Below are 19160 nucleotides of genomic sequence, written 5' to 3'. Positions count from 1 at the left end.
TCTCACGACGTTTCGGCCACAACGCAAGCACCCGTCCCTCAGATGAAATTCCAGGTCTGTCGACAGACCTGGGTTTTCACCTGAGGACGGCTGCTTGCGTTGTGGCTGAAACGTCGTGAGAATTATTTTATTATGTTTTATTTTTATTATTGTATTACTTCCCTTCTACGTGACTTTACCGAAAGAACCAAGACGATTTCCACAAGTTGATAAGCCCCCATGTGTTGTGGGCAGGTCACTTCTGAAAAAGAGCGGTGTAGCTCAAGTGGGCTATGCCTGGTAAAATAAAAAAAAACGTAGAAATATTTCAGGTAAAACAAAGTTTCAAAGTAGTGAGCCAGGTGAAGACAAATTAAACTTAAGCAGAGAATTAAAGCAAATGCAACCAGGCGAGGGCAGGAGGCAAGTCCCCGCATGGCTAGGCCGCGCGTTGTAATGTTCCAACCTGGACATCGATTCCATACTCGCTGCTACTCAATTGATATCCCTACGACAGGAAGAAGGAGCGAGACTCTACCTGGGTTCACAACAACAATCACCACAACAACAACAACGACCACCACGATGTAAACTTCTCACCTCGGATCTCAGTGAGCGAGCGTGCGCGGAGCAGCAGCTACCTGGTAACTCGTGACGTCATGCGGCAGCAGCAGGTGACATGACGTCACTTGCGGGGTTCACACAATCCTCTTCCCCAACGAGCAGCAGGGTAACTGAATATATTATGTTAATGAGAGGGGCCCATGTCAGGTGATGGTTCTTGGCTGCTGACCCCGTCCCAAATAAGCACTTTACTGGAACGGAAATCGGCAGACGTGACGTCACGCTCAAAATCCCGGTGGGGGGTCAATACCTCGGTGACATGACGTCACTAATGGAGGACACCTCCCCCTCGCATATCATGCCGAGTTAATGAGGGGTGACGTCAGAGAGCGAGATCAGGGTTAGAGTTCAAGTTTATTTAGATTCCATTTCTGTGGCTCCCTCTCTTGAACAGAGACCCATTGGGTGCGTGAGCTCAACAACAACGTGAACATTGTGTGTGGACACTGTTTGTTGGCGCAGTCGGGGGCACAGGTGGTGCATTGGCCAGTCATTTAAGTCAGTCGACCCATGACACCTGGATCTGCCCCATGCACATAGCCTGGCACAAGCGCCGTGGTGACGTCACCGCCACTTAGTGGCGAATGGCGGTTGTTACTGTGTGTATACACGGTGCGTGTACAGACTGTTTGTATACTGTGTGGGCAAACTGTGTGTACGCTGTGTACATGGTGTGTGTAGATCTTGTGGGTATACTGCGTGTAGTGTGGGTGGTCCGAATCAGTCGGGCGGCATTATCTTTACATCGGCTGCGCTATGCTGTGGAAGCTGCCTGGTCTGTCGCTCCACATGAAGCTTCGGTTCTTCTCGGCCAGTCATGCCCTCCCTAATGTAGGCATGTGAAACGTGGACCCCTCTAAATGGAACATCTGCGCCAGTTAGACACATTCAGGCTGTCATGCCTACACTCAGATTGAGGGAAGCCAAGTACAAGCACATTCTCTATTTATTGCAGAGGTTCAAGGTTCAAATCCGACAGGCATGTCTGGCTACTCAAGGAACATTTAACAAAATATGCACCGTCTGCTTAACAGTGGATGTAAAACATACGATTGTGTCATTCAAAACGCATAGGTCATTGCATGTTGGTGTCATCGTCAATATTTGGGCAATTTCAAACATTATCCAGAAATTACATAATGAAGATTACACATCAATCATCACCCCCTACTGACAGACTCATGCCCACATGCAGGTGACAGCAGAGTCACCTTATGACAGAGGCAGCTGCCACTTGAAGGTGCTCTTCGAGTGTTTGTGATGAGATATGAAACTGAGTTGCTGAGGCAATTAAACACCATATCAATGCAAATATAAATATAACAGTGGAATACTTAGAAGCTTATTGGCTCTTGCTCCTGATTCTTCATCTACCCAACCCACAGGTCAACAAATACTCGCCGCTCTTACTCTGCAGGTTGAACCCAGGAATTCAGTGTTCAATTTCACGTTCTTTTCATTAAAGGCCTGTGACAAAGGTGCATCTATTGGAGCTTCATTGTCTCAAGCCTACCCATCTACCGGGTCTCCATTTGACTTTGTATTGTCTAAGAAGTCCACCCACACCTCCACTTCCACAAACTGCTGGGAGTTGCCTAGCTCTGCCTCGCAGTCAGAATTCTCCTCCTGCTTCACGTTGTCTCCATCGATGTGAAGGTACGATTTTGGAGTTGAATCTTCATCTTCACAGTTTACCGTCACTTTTTCGCTCTTCACCATCACTTCACATTTCACCTTCACTTCTTCGCTCTTCATCACTTCTTCACATTTCACATTCGCCTCTTCACATTTCACCTTGATACCTTTAAAAGTGTCCAAGATGGGATTCACTTCTGGTTTCATGAGGGATGGGCTCATTGCAGCACTTTGACTTTCACAAGCCGATTTCAGACTCCATTTCTTGGGGATCTTCTGATGCTTGTGTGTCCTCTGGTGTCTTTTAAGAATTGATGACTGTGCAAACGCCTTCCCACACAGAGTGCAACTGAAGGGTTTCTCTCCCGTGTGTGTTCTCTGGTGTCTATGAAGACCTGATGACTGTGCAAATGCTTTGTCACACACAGTGCACTTGAAGGGTTTCTCTCCCGTGTGTGTTCTCTGGTGTAATTGAAGATGTTGTGAATGTGCAAACGCCTTCCCACACACAGTGCACTTGAAGGGTTTCTCTCCAGTGTGTGTTCTCTGGTGTAATTTAAGATATGGTGATTGTGCAAACGCCTTCCCACACAGAGTGCAACTGAAGGGTTTCTCTCCTGTGTGTGTTCTCTGGTGTATTTTAAGATGTTGTGAATGTGCAAACGCCTTCCCACACAAAGTGCAACTGAAGGGTTTCTCTCTCATGTGAGTTCTCTGATGTAATACAAGAGCAGATGACTGTGAAAACGCCTTCTCGCACAGACTACACTTGAAGGGTTTTTCTCCTGTGTGTGTTATCCGGTGTTTTTTAAGAGGAGATTTATCTGAAAATGCCTTCCCACACACACTGCACTTGAAGGGTTTATCTCCCGTGTGTGTTCTCTGGTGCGATACAAGACCAGATGACTGTGAAAACGCCTTCGCGCACAGACTGCACTTGAAGGGTTTTTCTCCTGTGTGTGTTCTCCGGTGTTTTTTAAGAGCAGATGAATATGAAAATGCCTTCCCACACACACTGCACTTGAAGGGTTTTTCTTCCGTGTGTGTTCTCTGGTGGTTCCTTAGAACTGATGGATATGAAAATGCCTTGTCACACACAGTGCACTTGAAGGGTTTCTCTCCTGTGTGAGTTCTCTGGTGCTGTGTTAAATGTCCAACACGATCCATGCTGTATGCACGCTGGTCGCGTTGTTGCCTTTTTGTACCGAGCTGCGCTGAGTGCCTTTGTTCCATCAAACCAATTCTGCAGAGGAAGCGTCAGCTGCAGACAGAAAAAAGAGAATATCCACACTATCTACGTCAGTATTGAGGCACAAAGGAATGCATATATACAGTCACACATGACTTGCATGTCTATACTCATTCATATATTCATGATAATATGAAAAAGATTCCCAAATTCATCACACGGGCACACAATTAGAGGGCCAATGGTCAACCTGGAAGCCCTAGTATCTTCAAAATGAATGTTAACCTAAAACTCCAAGCACACAATTTCAGTTTTCTGGCTACAAAAAGAATATTTATAAAAGAAAAATGCAGCTAACATAGAAAAGGGTGTTGAAAATAATACTATTTTTATTATGCAGAAATGCATAAATTAATGTTCAATCGCTAACTTAGAGGCATGAAGCCAGGCTCAGATTTCCTTGAATGCTGGGATGAACAGATCTAACTTCAGCTGCATATGTGCAGTGTTAATTTCCTGTTTCCATTCTCCTAAAAATTTCCAGAGGAAAAAAAGTATATACTATTGTTTTGATTTAACCTCCGTGTTCAATCGAGTTAATATACTTTACTGCAAATACAAACTTGACACTGTAACACACACTGGCATGGAAAAAAGGTGGTGGTGTGTTCAGAACCATGCCTGGCCACCTTCATATGCTCATTATTAATGCTTCCCCACAATAAGTTAAGTTTTCATGAATCAATCACGTTTGTTGTCAGAGATAATCAAACTTTAATTGTGATAACACTATGTAACACAATTTTTGTTCCTGGGTACTAAGTGTTATTTTTTTTGATTGCTTATGCCTAAGAGTCTAGAAATTGGCTATTATTCCCCACAAATTTTGCTTTTGTGACCAGAATTGTACGTGAACGAAAATAACAAATTCACCTGTTTTTTCATTGAAAAGAGGTACATTTCTAAATATCACTGTCCTGGTCACAAAAGCAAAGTTTGTGGGGAATAGCCATTTTTTGTACTTAAGAGGCAAAAGCAATTAGGAAATAACACATACAGGAACAAGACATTTTTTTTGGTTACACAGTGGAAAAACTGCGCCACCGCTCCCCACATAGATAAACTCTTATATACACATATATTTCACATGAATGCCATGTAAGTGTGGATCACTTGTCAGCATGTCATGAGAATGATCCAGGTGTCAAGGGATGACTGACTGAGATGATTAACAGACGCACCAGCTGTGCTTCCTGCTGTCTTGCTGCATTTGAGGCACCCAGCGTTCCACCCATTCATGTGATCGTTGCTACTCCAACCTCATTGTTGTTGCAGAGCAAATACCTCCAACTCCCCTGCAGCATACGTCATGGGCCTCTTCGAGAGGCCGATCTTGACAGCAGGTCTGATCAACTCCACATCCTCCAATCTCTTCTCTAGCCAATGCCATGCCCGTTTAGCCCGTAACATCTGGACTAACAGAAGATGATTGTGCATGCTGTCTGTTTATGCGGAATTCATGACCCAACCAATGCAGCCTCCCCTGCCAAAGTCTCAGATTATATTCTGTACTGATATTTTAGGGCTCTGTAAGGTTATAATACAATCTTGTTTGGTTCAATAGAGGGGATCATAGGCTGGCCAGTCTTAATTATAAGCCAGAACAGACGGTCCTTTAAATAAGTTAATATTTTGCATCTACAGAGAAAGGAGTAATATCTGTGGCCAAGAAGACTCGCAGCTTTGTTTGTTCGTTTATTTCTAAATCCTCTTGTCTTGGTGAGGGTTGTAGCGGCAGCAGATTTAGTAGGGCAGTCCAGACTTCCCTTTCCCTGGCGACAGACTCTGGATCTTCCTGGGGAATTCCCATGCATTCCCAAATCAGCCAAGCGACATATTCCCACCAGCAAGTCCAGGCCCGGGCCCCGGGGACTTCCCTCAGTGGGACGTGCCCGATAGAGTTCCAGGGGCAGTCTATTGGGGGGCCTCGTTACAGATAGTGTATATTGATATCACGTGTGGAATGAGGCCTGGTGGCTCGGTGACCCACGTAACCCATTTGGACCCAGCCTGGAATGGCTGCGTGGCACCGTCCTGTGCGCCCACCATCCACAGTACGAAGAGTGAGAGGCGGGTGCGATGCCAGTATGGCAGGGAGAGGGATGGTCTCAGACAGACTAGACCTTGGTGATGGACACTCACAGCTTTGTATGGCGCAAAAGTCCAGGCAGCTTCCACACAGTGTTACACAGTCTAATGAAAGAATGCTGCTAGACAAATTTAAAGTGAGACTTTGGCTGCCAAACCAGAGCTGGTCGTGAACACATTAACCAGGTATGGGAGCTCCTCCATTACTTGCAGAACTGCCTGATAACTCATGGAGAGTTGAGCAGGTACAGTGTTGTATGACATGAAATTCCCAGGCAGGTGATTTATTTTGGTGGAACATACGCAAGGCCACCTTTCATGATGGAATTATCCGGGCACAGAACGAGATTATCTAACCCGATCTCATTGAGTAGCCATTTCCAGATCATCAGCAGATATAACATGGTTGACCAGGGAACGATCCCTTAACTATAACCAGGCATCGATGCGCGTATCATTTTAACTGTAACGAATGCAATTATTTATATGGCTATTGTGAGCTTCTCAAATTACATAATTAATGAAGATGCTATGTAATGCAATGCATGGGGGCAGAGTGAATTTCTGTCACAAGCCAAATTGAACAGCAAATGGCTCCAACTCCTAGTCACGCAGCTTTAGACGGGCTTGCCCAAAATCATAAAAATCGTCAATGAATGTGAGCAGAGGCAGAGACATAAAAAACAAAGAACAACCCAAAGCCCCAAGCCTCGATATGGTACGATAGACCTTAATTACATAAAAAAGCAGAGACATTACTCTTAATGTTTGATTACTGAGACCTGAGCTAAGCCGGGTAACTTTGTTATTGCTGGATAAATACTATACTTCCGATGAAGTTTGTGTGTGAGTGGGGAGCAGTAGTGCAACGGTTAGCGTGCTGTGCTATGAACCCAGCGAGCCGATTTATATTCCCACAGAGCCAAGCCACAACATTTGGCTGTCGTCTGATGAAGCTGGTTGGAATTACTGTCAAAACGTTGTACTTAGATTGTAAATGTTGTGGCTTGGCTCTCCAACACACCGATGAGATGTACTAGTACACTACACTACACACTAGTGCTGTACTAGTGACGCATTGGGCACGTTTTGTTTACCTGACAAACCTCTTACTAAATGGCTGTGTCGGGTGGTGGCGGGGTTAACGGCACATTGATTTATTTACGCGATCAATCCCAAACAAACCTGTATTATGGCTGTATATTTGGAGTTTGCGTGTCCCTCTCTCTCCGTGGTCGCGTGGATTCTCCTCCGGATCCTGCGGTTTTCCCTGCACATTTAGAGTCAACATCACCACGCGTTTAGAGTATTTGACCGATAAACATTTCCACAAGTTGATAAGCCCACTGTGTTGTGGGCAGGTCGCTTCTGAAAAAGAGCGGTGTAGCTCAAGTGGGCTATGCCTGGTAAAATAAAAAAAAACGTAGAAATATTTAAAGTAAAAACAAAGTTTCAAAGTAGTGAGCCAGGTGAAGACAAATTAAACTTAAGAAGAGAAAGCAAATGCAATCAGGCGAGGGCAGGAGGCAAGGCCCCGCATGGCTAGGCCCCGCGTTGTAATGTTTCAACCTGGACATCGATTCCATACTCGGTGCTACTCAATTGATATCCCTACGAGGGAGAAGGAGCGAGGCTCTACCTGGGTTAACAACAACAACCACCACAACAACAACAACCACCACGATGTAAACTTCTCACCTCGGATCTCAGTGAGCGAGCGTGCGCGAAGCGACCTGATAACTCGTGACGTCATGTGGCAGCAGGAGGTGACATGACGTCACTTGCGGGGTTCACACAATCCTCTTCCCCAACGAGCAGCAGGGTAACTGAATACAGTATATTATAGTAATAGGTTTTTACCCTTTTAAACTGGTACAAAACTGACACCTTTATACAAGGCATCATGTTTGCAATAACCACAACACAAGTAGTCAAAAATGCAAACAAAAAAAGCAACTCTGATAATGATAATATGCACTGTCCTTGAAGTTGATTGGTCCACACCCGAGACGGCTTTCCCTGATACTGCACTGTGTTTGAGTAGTACGCCTTCTGGTGTCATCTGGTTCTATGGCTCCCTCTCTTGAACAGAGACCCATTGGGTGCGTGAGCTCAACAATAATGTGAACATTGTGTGTGGACACTGTTTGTTGTCGCAGTCGGGGGCACAGGTGGTGCATTGGCCAGTCATCTCAGTCAGTCGACCCATGACACCTGGATGTGCCCCGTGCACATAGCCTGGCACAAGCGCCGTGGTGACGTCACCGCCACTTAGTGGCGAATGGCGGTTGTTACTGTGTGTATACACTGTGCGTGTACAGACTGTATACTGTGTGGGTAAATTGTGTCTACGCTGTGTACATGGTGTGTAGACCTTGTGGGTACACTGCGTGTGTACAGTGGGTGGTCCGAATCAGTCGGGCGGCATTATCTTTACATCGGCTGCGCTATGCTGTGTGGAAGCTACTTGGTCTGTTGCTCCGCATGAAGCTTCGGTTCTTCTCGGCCAGTTTTGCCCTCCCTTCTGTAGGCATGTGAAACGTGGACCCCTCTAAATGGAACATCTGCGCCGGTTAGAAACATTCAGGCTGTCATGCCTACACTCAGATTGAGGGAAGCCAAGTAGAAGCACATTCTCTATTTATTGCAGAGGTTCAAGGTTCAAATCCGACAGGCACGTCTGGCTACTCCAGTAACATTTAACAAAATATGCACCGTCTGCTTAACAGTGGATGTAAAACATACGATTGTCATTCAAAACGCATAGGTCATTGCATGTTGGTGTCATGGTCAATATTTGGGCAATTTCAAACATGATCCAGAAATTACATAATGAAGATTACACATCAATCATCACCCCCTACCAGAGGTGGGACAAAGTCATTGTTATGCAAGTCCAAGTCGAGTCTGAAGTCATCAAATTCATGACTCGAGTCTGACTCGAGTCCAAGTCACATGACTCGAGTCCACACCTCAGAGGTGGGACAAAGTCATTGTTATGCAAGTCCAAGTCGAGTCTGAAGTCATCAAAATTCATGACTCGAGTCTGACTCGAGTCCAAGACACATGACTCGAGTCCACACCTCTGCCCCCTACTGACAGACTCATGCCCACATGCAGGTGACAGCAGTGTCACCTTATGACAGAGGCAGCTGCCACTTGAAGGTGCTCTTCGAACGTTTGTGATGAGATATGAAACTGAGTTGCTGAGGCAATTAAGCAAGCACCATATCAATGCAAATATAAATATAACAGTGGAATACTTGGAAGCTTATTGGCTCTTGTTCCTGATTATTCATCTACCCAACCCACAGGTCAACAAATACTCGCCGCTCTTACTCTGCAGGTTGAACACAGGAATTCAGTGTTCAAATTCACCTTCTTTTCATTAAAGGCCTGTGACAAAGGTGCATCTATTGGAGCTTCATTGTCTCAAGCCTACCCATCTACCGGGCCTCCATTTGACTTTGTATTGTCTAAGAAGTCCACCCACACCTCCACTTCCACAAACTGCTGGGAGTTGCCAAGCTCTGCCTCGCAGTCAGAATTCTCCTCCTGCTTCACGTTGCCTCCATCGATGTGAAGGTACGATTTTGGAGTTGAATCTTCATCTTCACAGTTTACCGTCACGTTTTCGCTTTTCACCATCACTTTCTCACATTTCACCTTCACTTCTTCGCTCTTCATCATTTCTTCACATTTCACCTTCGCCTCTTCGCATTTCACCTTGATACCTTTAAAAGTGTCCAAGCTGGGATTCACTTCTGGTTTCATGAGGGATGGGCTCATTGCAGCACTTTGACTTTCACAAGCCGATTTCAGACTCAATTTCTTGGGGATCTTCTGATGATTGTGTGTCCTCTCGTGTCTTTTAAGAATTGATGACTGTGCAAACGCCTTCCTGCACAGACTGCACTTGAAGGGTTTTTCTCCTGTGTGTGTTCTCCGGTGTTGTTTAAGAGCAGATGAATCTGAAAATGCCTTCCCACACACACTGCACTTGAAGGGTTTATCTCCCGTGTGTGTTCTCCGGTGGTTCCTTAGAACTGATGGATATGAAAATGCCTTCTCACACAGAGTGCAACTGAAGGGTTTCTTTCCCGTGTGTGTTCTCTGGTGTCTATGAAGACCTGATGACTGTGCAAATGCCTTGTCACACACAGCGCACTTGAAGGGTTTCTCTCCAGTGTGTGTTCTCTGGTGTAATTTAAGATATGGTGATTGTGCAAACGCCTTACCACACAGAGTGCAACTGAAGGGTTTCTCTCCCGTGTGTGTTCTCTGGTGTATTTTAAAATGTTGTGAATGTGCAAACGCCTTCCCACACAAAGTGCAACTGAAGGGTTTCTCTCTCGTGTGAGTTCTCTGATGTAATACAAGAGCAGATGACTGTGAAAACGCCTTCCCGCACAGACTGCACTTGAAGGGTTTTTCTCCTGTGTGTGTTATCCGGTGTTTTTTAAGAGCAGATTTATCTGAAAATGCCTTCCCACACACAGTGCACTTGAAGGGTTTCTCTCCTGTGTGTGTTCTCTGGTGTATTTTAAGATGTTGTGAACGTGCAAACGCCTTCCCACACAGAGTGCAACTGAAGGGTTTCTCTCCCGTGTGTGTTCTCTGATGTAATACAAGAACAGATGACCGTGAAAACGCCTTCGCGCACAGACTGCACTTGAAGGGTTTTTCTCCTGTGTGTGTTCTCTGGTGGTTCCTTAAAACTGATGGATATGAAAATGCCTTGTCACACACAGTGCACTTGAAGGGTTTCTCTCCTGTGTGAGTTCTCTGGTGCTGTGTTAAATGTCCAACACGATCCGTGCTGTATGCACGCTGGTCGCGTTGTTGCCTTTTTGTACCGAGCTGCGCTGAGTGCCTTTGCTCCATCAAACCAATTTTGCAGAGGAAGCGTCAGCTGCAGAGAGAAAAAAGAGAATATCCACACCATTTACGTCAGTATTGAGGCACAAAGGAATGCATATATACAGTCACATATGACTTGCATGTCTATACTCATTCACATATTCATGATAATATGAAAAAGATTCCCAAATTCATCACACGGGCACACAATTAGAGGGCAAATGGTCAACCTGGAAGCCCTAGTATCTTCAAAATGAATGTTAACCTAAAACTCCAAGCACACAATTTCGGTTGTCTGGCTACAAAAGGAATATTTATGAAAGAAAAATGCAGCTAACATAGCAAAGGGTGTTGAAAATAATACTATTTTTTTTATGCAGAAATGCATAAATTAATGTTCAATCGCTAACTTAGAGGCATGAAGCCAGGCTCAGATTTCCTTGAATGCTGGGATGAACAGATCTAACTTCAGCTGCATATGTGCAGTGTTAATTTCCTGTTTCCATTCTCCTAAAAATTTTCAGAAGAAAAAAAGTATATACTATTGTTTTGATTTAACCTCCGTGTTCAATCGAGTTAATATACTTTACTGCAAATACAAACTTGACACTGTAACACACACTGGCATGGAAAAAAGGTGGTGGTGTGTTCAGAACCATGCCTGGCCACCTTCATATGCTCAGTATTAATGCTTCCCCACAATAAGTTAAGTTTTCACGAATCAATCACGTTTGTTGTCGGAGATAATCAAACTTTAATTGTGATAACACTATGTAACACAATTTTTGTTCCTGGGTACTAAGTGTTATTTTTTTATTGCTTATGCCTAAGAGTCTAGAAATTGGCTATTATTCCCCACAAATTTTGCTTTTGTGACCAGAATTGTACGTGAACGAAAATAACAAATTCACCAGTTTTTTCATTGAAAAGAGGTAAATTTCTAAATATCACTGTCCTGGTCACAAAAGCAAAGTTTGTGGGGAATAGCCATTTTTTGTACTTAAGAGGCAAAAGCAATTAGGAAATAACACATACTACCCAGGAACAAGACATTGTTTTTGTTACACAGTGGAAAAACTGCGCCACCGCTCCCCACATAGATAAACTCTTACATACACATATATTTCACATGAATGCCATGTAAGTGTGGATCACTTGTCAGCATGTCATGGGAATGATCCAGGTGTCAAGGGATGACTGACTGAGATGATTAACAGACGCACCAGCTGTTTTTCCTGCTGTCTTGCTGCATTTGAGGCACCCAGCGTTCCACCCATTCATGTGATCGTTGCTACTCCAACCTCATTGTTGTTGCAGAGCAAATACCTCCAACTCCCCTGCAGCATATGTCACGGGCCTCTTCGAGAGGCCGATCTTGACAGCAGGTCTGATCAACTCCACATCCTCCAATCTCTTCTCTAGCCAATGCCATGCCCGTTTAGCCCGTAACATCTGGACTAACAGAAGATGATTGTGCATGCTGTCTGTTTATGCGGAATTCATGCCCCAACCAATGCAGCCTCCCCTGCCAAAGTCTCAGATTATATTCTGTACTGATATTTTAGGGCTCTGTAAGGTTATAATACAATCTTGTTTGGTTCAATAGAGGGGATCATAGACTGGCCAGTCTTAATTATAAGCCAGAACAGACGGTCCTTTAAATAAGTTAATATTTTGCATCTACAGAGAAAGGAGTAATATCTGTGGCCAAGAAGACTCGCAGCTTTGTTCGTTTATTTCTAAATCCTCTTGTCTTGGTGAGGGTTGTAGCGGCAGCACATTCAGTAGGGCAGTCCAGACCTCCCTTTCCCTTGCGACAGCCTCTGGATCTTCCTGGGGAATTCCCAGGCGTTCCCAAGCCAGCCAAGCGACATTCCCACCAGCATGTCCTGGCCCGGGCCCCGGGGACTTCCCTCAGTGGGACGTGCCGGATACAGTTCCAGGGGCAGTCTATTGGGGGGCCTCGTTACAGATATTGTATATTGATATCAGTCGTGGAATGAGGCCTGGTGGCTCGGTGACCCACGTAACCCATTTGGACCCAGCCTGGAATGGCTACGTGGCACCGTCCTGTGCGCCCACCATCCACAGTACGAAGAGTGAGAGGCGGGTGCGTTGCCAGTATGGCAGGGAGAGGGATGGTCTCAGCCAGACTAGACCTTGGTGATGGACACTCACAGCTTTGTATAGCGCAAAAGTCCAGGCAGCTTCCACACAGTGTTACACAGTCTAATGAAAGAATGCTGCTAGACAAATTTAAAGTGAGACTTTGGCTGCCAAACCAGAGCTGGTCGTGAACACATTAACCAGGCATGGGAGCTCCTCCACCACATGTAGAACTGCCTGATTACTCTTTGGTTCTTTCGGTTAAGTCACGTCTAAAGATAAAATAATAATAAAATAATACAAATAAAACATAATAAAATTATTCTCACGACGTTTCGGCCACAACGCAAGCAGCCGTCCTCAGGTGAAAACCAGGTCCGTCGAGGCGACAGTCTGAATGAAACAGCACACGAGCTTGGAGCATATATATAATCTATATAAATAAAGCAAACTTTGTGCATATGAACGTTTTTTTGGGAACCAAATTGTGCCAACAACACCAGATGGCAAAAATCTAACATTGTCCATCCTCAGTTTAACACGTAGGCTTTCGCGACCAATGTTATTCATAATCAACGTTTTTGGGTTTAGATCGCGTTTATTTATAAATGTGTCGTAACCCTCCACCACCCGACACGGCCAATCAGTAAAAAAGTGTCACGTTGACAAAGACAAATAGTTCACTGCTTTAGCCCACCGGTGTGTTGAAGCCACAACATTTACAATTTGAGTACGACGTTTCGCTGGTAATTGCAACCAGCATCATCGGGCAATTGCCCGATGATGCTGGTTGCAATTAAAGCAGTGAACTATTTGTCTTTGTCAACGTGACACTTTTTTACTGATTGGCCGTGTCGGGTGGTGGAGGGTTACGACACATTTATAAATAAACGCGATCTAAACCCAAAAACGTTGATTATGAATTGTCCATCCTGAAGCTCTCCAAGGGCAACGTATTTAAAAGCTGTCCTCATGAAACAAACAAGCCCCGCTATTGTATAACACAACCACAAAACCGTGACAATGTACACATTTACAGCTTTCTTTGGCAGAATTAAATTATTCTAATAAAGCCAGCATGGCAAGACATTACTTTTAATGTTTGATTACCGAGACCTGAGCTAAGCCGGGAAACTTAGTTATTACTGGATACTATACTTCCGATAAAGTTTGTGCGTGAGTGGGGAGCGGTAGTGCAACGGTTAGCGTGCTGCGCTATTAACCCAACGAGCCGATTTCTATTCCCACAGAGCCAAGCCACAACATGTGGCTGTCGTCTGATGAAGCTGGTTGGAAATAGTTTCAAAACGTTGTACTCAGATTGTAAATGTTGTGGCTTGGCTCTTCAACACACCGATGTGCTGTACTAGTACACTACACTATACACTACACACTACTATACACTACAGTATTATACACTACACACTAGTGCTGTACTAGTGACGCATTGGCCACGTTCTGTTTACGTGACAAACCCCTTATTAATTGGATGTATCGGGTGGTAGCGGGGTGAACGACACATTTATTTATTTACACGATCTCACACAAACAAACCTGTGTTATGGCTGTATATTTGGAGTTTGCGTGTCCCTCTCTCTCCGTAGTCGCGTGGATTTTCCTCCGAATCCTGCGGTTTTCCCTGCACATTTAGAGTCAACATCACCACGCGTTTAGAGTATTTGACCGATAAACATTTCCACACCTAAAAATTCGATTTAAAGCTTTCATGACTGCAGGGATTCATCTTCTTGGTTCTTTCGGTAAAGTCACGTAGAAGGGAAGTAATAAAATAATCAAAATAAAACAAAATAATTCTCACGAAGGTTTCGGCCACAACGCAAACACCCGTCCCTCAGGTGAAAACCAGGTCTGTCGACACCTGGTTTTCACCTGAGGACGGCTGCTTGCGTTGTGGCCGAAACGTCGTGAGAATTATTTTATTATGTTTTATTTTGATTATTTTATTACTTCCCTTCTACGTGACTTTACCGAAAGAACCAAGACGATTTCCACACGTTGATAAGCCCACTGTGTTGTGGGCAGGTCGCTTCTGAAAACGAGCGGTGTAGCTCAAGTGGCCTATGCCTGGTAAAATAAAAAAACGTAGAAATATTGAAAGTAAAAACAAAGTTTCAAAGTAGTGAGCCAGGTGAAGACAAATTAAACTTAAGCAGAGAATTAAAGCAAATGCAATCAGGCGAGGGCAGGAGGCAAGGCCCCGCATGGCTAGGCCCCGCGTTGTAATGTTCCAACCTGGACATCGATTCCATACTCGCTGCTACTCAATTGATATCCCTACGAGGGAGAAGGAGCGAGGCTCTACCTGGGTTCACAACAACAACTACAACAACAATCACCACAACAACAACCACCACGATGTAAACTTCTCACCTCGGATCTCAGTGAGCGAGCGTGCGCGGAGCAGCAGCTACCTGGTTACTCGTGACGTCATGCGGCAGCAGCAGGTGACATGACGTCACTTGCGGGGTTCACACAATCCTCTTCCCCAACGAGCAGCAGGGTAACTGAATATATTATGTTAATGAGAGGGGCCCATGTCAGGTGATGGTTCTTGGCTGCTGACCCCGTCCCAAATAAGCACTTTACTGGAACGGAAATCGGCAGACGTGACGTCACGCTCAAAATCCCGGTGGGGGGTAAATACCTCGGTGACATGACGTCACTAATGGAGGACACCTCCCCCTCGCATATCATGCCGAGTTAATGAGGGGTGACGTCAGAGAGCGAGATCAGGGTTAGAGTTCAAGTTTATTTAGATTCCATTTCTGTGGCTCCCTCTCTTGAACAGAGACCCATTGGGTGCGTGAGCTCAACAACAACGTGAACATTGTGTGTGGACACTGTTTGTTGGCGCAGTCGGGGGCACAGGTGGTGCATTGGCCAGTCATTTAAGTCAGTCGACCCATGACACCTGGATCTGCCCCATGCACATAGCCTGGCACAAGCGCCGTGGTGACGTCACCGCCACTTAGTGGCGAATGGCGGTTGTTACTGTGTGTATACACGGTGCGTGTACAGACTGTTTGTATACTGTGTGGGCAAACTGTGTGTACGCTGTGTACATGGTGTGTGTAGATCTTGTGGGTATACTGCGTGTAGTGTGGGTGGTCCGAATCAGTCGGGTGGCATTATATTTACATCGGCTGCGCTATGCTGTGTAGAAGCTGCCTGGTCTGTCGCTCCACATGAAGCTTCGGTTCTTCTCGGCCAGTCATGCCCTCCCTAATGTAGGCATGTGAAACGTGGACCCCTCTAAATGGAACATCTGCGCCAGTTAGACACATTCAGGCTGTCATGCCTACACTCAGATTGAGGGAAGCCAAGTAGAAGCACATTCTCTATTTATTGCAGAGGTTCAAGGTTCAAATCCGACAGGCACGTCTGGCTACTCAAGGAACATTTAACAAAATATGCACCGTCTGCTTAAGATTGTGTCATTCAAAACGCATAGGTCATTGCATGTTGGTGTCATGGACAATATTTGGGCAATTTCAAACATTATCCAGAAATTACATAATGAAGATTACACATCATCACCCCCTACTGACAGACTCATGCCCACATGCAGGTGACAGCAGAGTCACCTTATGACAGAGGCAGCTGCCACTTGAAGGTGCTCTTCGAGTGTTTGTGATGAGATATAAAACTGAGTTGCTGAGGCAATTAAACACCATATCAATGCTAATATAAATATAACAGTGGAATACTTAGAAGCTTATTGGCTCTTGCTCCTGATACTTCATCTACCCAACCCACAGGTCAACAAATACTCGCCGCTCTTACTCTGCAGGTTGAACCCAGGAATTCAGTGTTCAATTTCACGTTCTTTTCATTAAAGGCCTGTGACAAAGGTGCATCTATTGGAGCTTCATTGTCTCAAGCCTACCCATCTACCGGGTCTCCATTTGACTTTGTATTGTCTAAGAAGTCCACCCACACCTCCACTTCCACAAACTGCTGGGAGTTGCCTAGCTCTGCCTCGCAGTCAGAATTCTCCTCCTGCTTCACGTTGTCTCCATCGATGTGAAGGTACGATTTTGGAGTTGAATCTTCATCTTCACAGTTTACCGTCACTTTTTCGCTCTTCACCATCACTTCACATTTCACCTTCACATCTTCGCTCTTCATCACTTCTTCACATTTCACCTTCGCCTCTTCACATTTCACCTTGATACCTTTAAAAGTGTCCAAGCTGGGATTCACTTCTGGTTTCATGAGGGATGGGCTCATTGCAGCACTTTGACTTTCACAAGCCGATTTCAGACTCCATTTCTTGGGGATCTTCTGATGCTTGTGTGTCCTCTGGTGTCTTTTAAGAATTGATGACTGTGCAAACGCCTTCCCACACAGAGTGCAACTGAAGGGTTTCTCTCCCGTGTGTGTTCTCTGGTGTGCTTGAAGATGTGATGATTGTGCAAATGCCTTGTCACACACAGTGCACTTGAAGGGTTTCTCTCCCGTGTGTGTTCTCTGGTGTAATTGAAGATGTTGTGAATGTGCAAACGCCTTCCCACACACAGTGCACTTGAAGGGTTTCTCTCCAGTGTGTGTTCTCTGGTGTAATTTAAGATATGGTGATTGTGCAAACGCCTTCCCACACAGAGTGCAACTGAAGGGTTTCTCTCCTGTGTGTGTTCTCTGGTGTATTTTAAGATGTTGTGAATGTGCAAACGCCTTCCCACACAAAGTGCAACTGAAGGGTTTCTCTCTCATGTGAGTTCTCTGATGTAATACAAGAGCAGATGACTGTGAAAACGCCTTCTCGCACAGACTACACTTGAAGGGTTTTTCTCCTGTGTGTGTTATCCGGTGTTTTTTAAGAGGAGATTTATCTGAAAATGCCTTCCCACACACACTGCACTTGAAGGGTTTATCTCCCGTGTGTGTTCTCTGGTGCGATACAAGACCAGATGACTGTGAAAACGCCTTCCCGCACAGACTGCACCTGAAGAGTTTCTCTCCCGTGTGTGTTCTCTGGTGGATCCTAAGAACTGATGAATGTGAAAATGCCTTGTCACACACAGTGCACTTGAAGGGTTTCTCTCCTGTGTGTGTTCTCTGGTGTATTTTAAGATTTTGTGAACGTGCAAACGCCTTCCCACACAGAGTGCAACTGAAGGGTTTCTCTCCCGTGTGTGTTCTCTGGTGGTTCCTTAAAACTGATGGATATGAAAATGCCTTGTCACACACAGTGCACTTGAAGGGTTTCTCTCCTGTGTGAGTTCTCTGGTGCTGTGTTAAATGTCCAACACGATCCGTGCTGTATGCACGCTGGTCGCGTTGTTGCCTTTTTGTACCGAGCTGCGCTGAGTGCCTTTGCTCCATCAAACCAATTTTGCAGAGGAAGCGTCAGCTGCAGAGAGAAAAAAGAGAATATCCACACCATTTACGTCAGTATTGAGGCACAAAGGAATGCATATATACAGTCACACATGACTTGCATGTCTATACTCATTCACATATTCATGATAATATGAAAAAGATTCCCAAATTCATCACACGGGCACACAATTAGAGGGCAAATGGTCAACCTGGAAGCCCTAGTATCTTCAAAATGAATGTTAACCTAAAACTCCAAGCACACAATTTCGGTAGTCTGGCTACAAAAGGAATATTTATAAAAGAAAAATGCAGCTAACATAGCAAAGGGTGTTGAAAATAATACTATTTTTTTTATGCAGAATGCATAAATTAATGTTCAATCGCTAACTTAGAGGCATGAAGCCAGGCTCAGATTTCCTTGAATGCTGGGATGAACAGATCTAACTTCAGCTGCATATGTGCAGTGTTAATTTCCTGTTTCCATTCTCCTAAAAAATTTTCAGAAGAAAAAAAGTATATACTATTGTTTTGATTTAACCTCCGTGTTCAATCGAGTTAATATACTTTACTGCAAATACAAACTTGACACTGTAACACACACTGGCATGGAAAAAAGGTGGTGGTGTGTTCAGAACCATGCCTGGCCACCTTCATATGCTCAGTATTAATGCTTCCCCATAATAAGTTAAGTTTTCACGAATCAATCACGTTTGTTGTCGGAGATAATCAAACTTTAATTGTGATAACACTATGTAACACAATTTTTGTTCCTGGGTACTAAGTGTTATTTTTTTATTGCTTATGCCTAAGAGTCTAGAAATTGGCTATTATTCCCCACAAATTTTGCTTTTGTGACCAGAATTGTACGTGAACGAAAATAACAAATTCACCAGTTTTTTCATTGAAAAGAGGTAAATTTCTAAATATCACTGTCCTGGTCACAAAAGCAAAGTTTGTGGGGAATAGCCATTTTTTGTACTTAAGAGGCAAAAGCAATTAGGAAATAACACATACTACCCAGGAACAAGACATTGTTTTTGTTACACAGTGGAAAAACTGCGCCACCGCTCCCCACATAGATAAACTCTTACATACACATATATTTCACATGAATGCCATGTAAGTGTGGATCACTTGTCAGCATGTCATGGGAATGATCCAGGTGTCAAGGGATGACTGACTGAGATGATTAACAGACGCACCAGCTGTTTTTCCTGCTGTCTTGCTGCATTTGAGGCACCCAGCGTTCCACCCATTCATGTGATCGTTGCTACTC

General features: G+C 44.6%; 1 protein-coding gene and 1 pseudogene across 1 annotated transcript; both read right to left on the bottom strand.

Annotated features, from left to right (window-relative positions):
* Window positions 1-14181, bottom strand: part of LOC133361749 (zinc finger protein 585A-like) — a 28320-nt pseudogene extending 14139 nt beyond the window's left edge.
* LOC133361748 (zinc finger protein 664-like) lies at window positions 12217-17942 on the bottom strand. Its single transcript, XM_061580748.1, has 2 exons — window positions 16670-17942; window positions 12217-12324 (listed from the first exon to the last, which is right to left on the bottom strand). Exons 1-2 carry the CDS (start codon window positions 17885-17887, stop codon window positions 12217-12219), a joined length of 1326 nt encoding a protein of 441 aa, XP_061436732.1. The 5' UTR covers window positions 17888-17942.
* Window positions 17943-19160: the final 1218 nt, after the last annotated feature.

This window comes from Lethenteron reissneri, unplaced genomic scaffold (assembly GCF_015708825.2).
Source record: "Lethenteron reissneri isolate LAM-NWPU_2019-01 unplaced genomic scaffold, ASM1570882v1 scaffold_122, whole genome shotgun sequence".
NCBI lineage: Eukaryota > Metazoa > Chordata > Hyperoartia > Petromyzontiformes > Petromyzontidae > Lethenteron > Lethenteron reissneri.
Note: the sequence above shows the minus strand (reverse complement) of the source record. Positions and strands in the feature narration are given on the sequence as shown.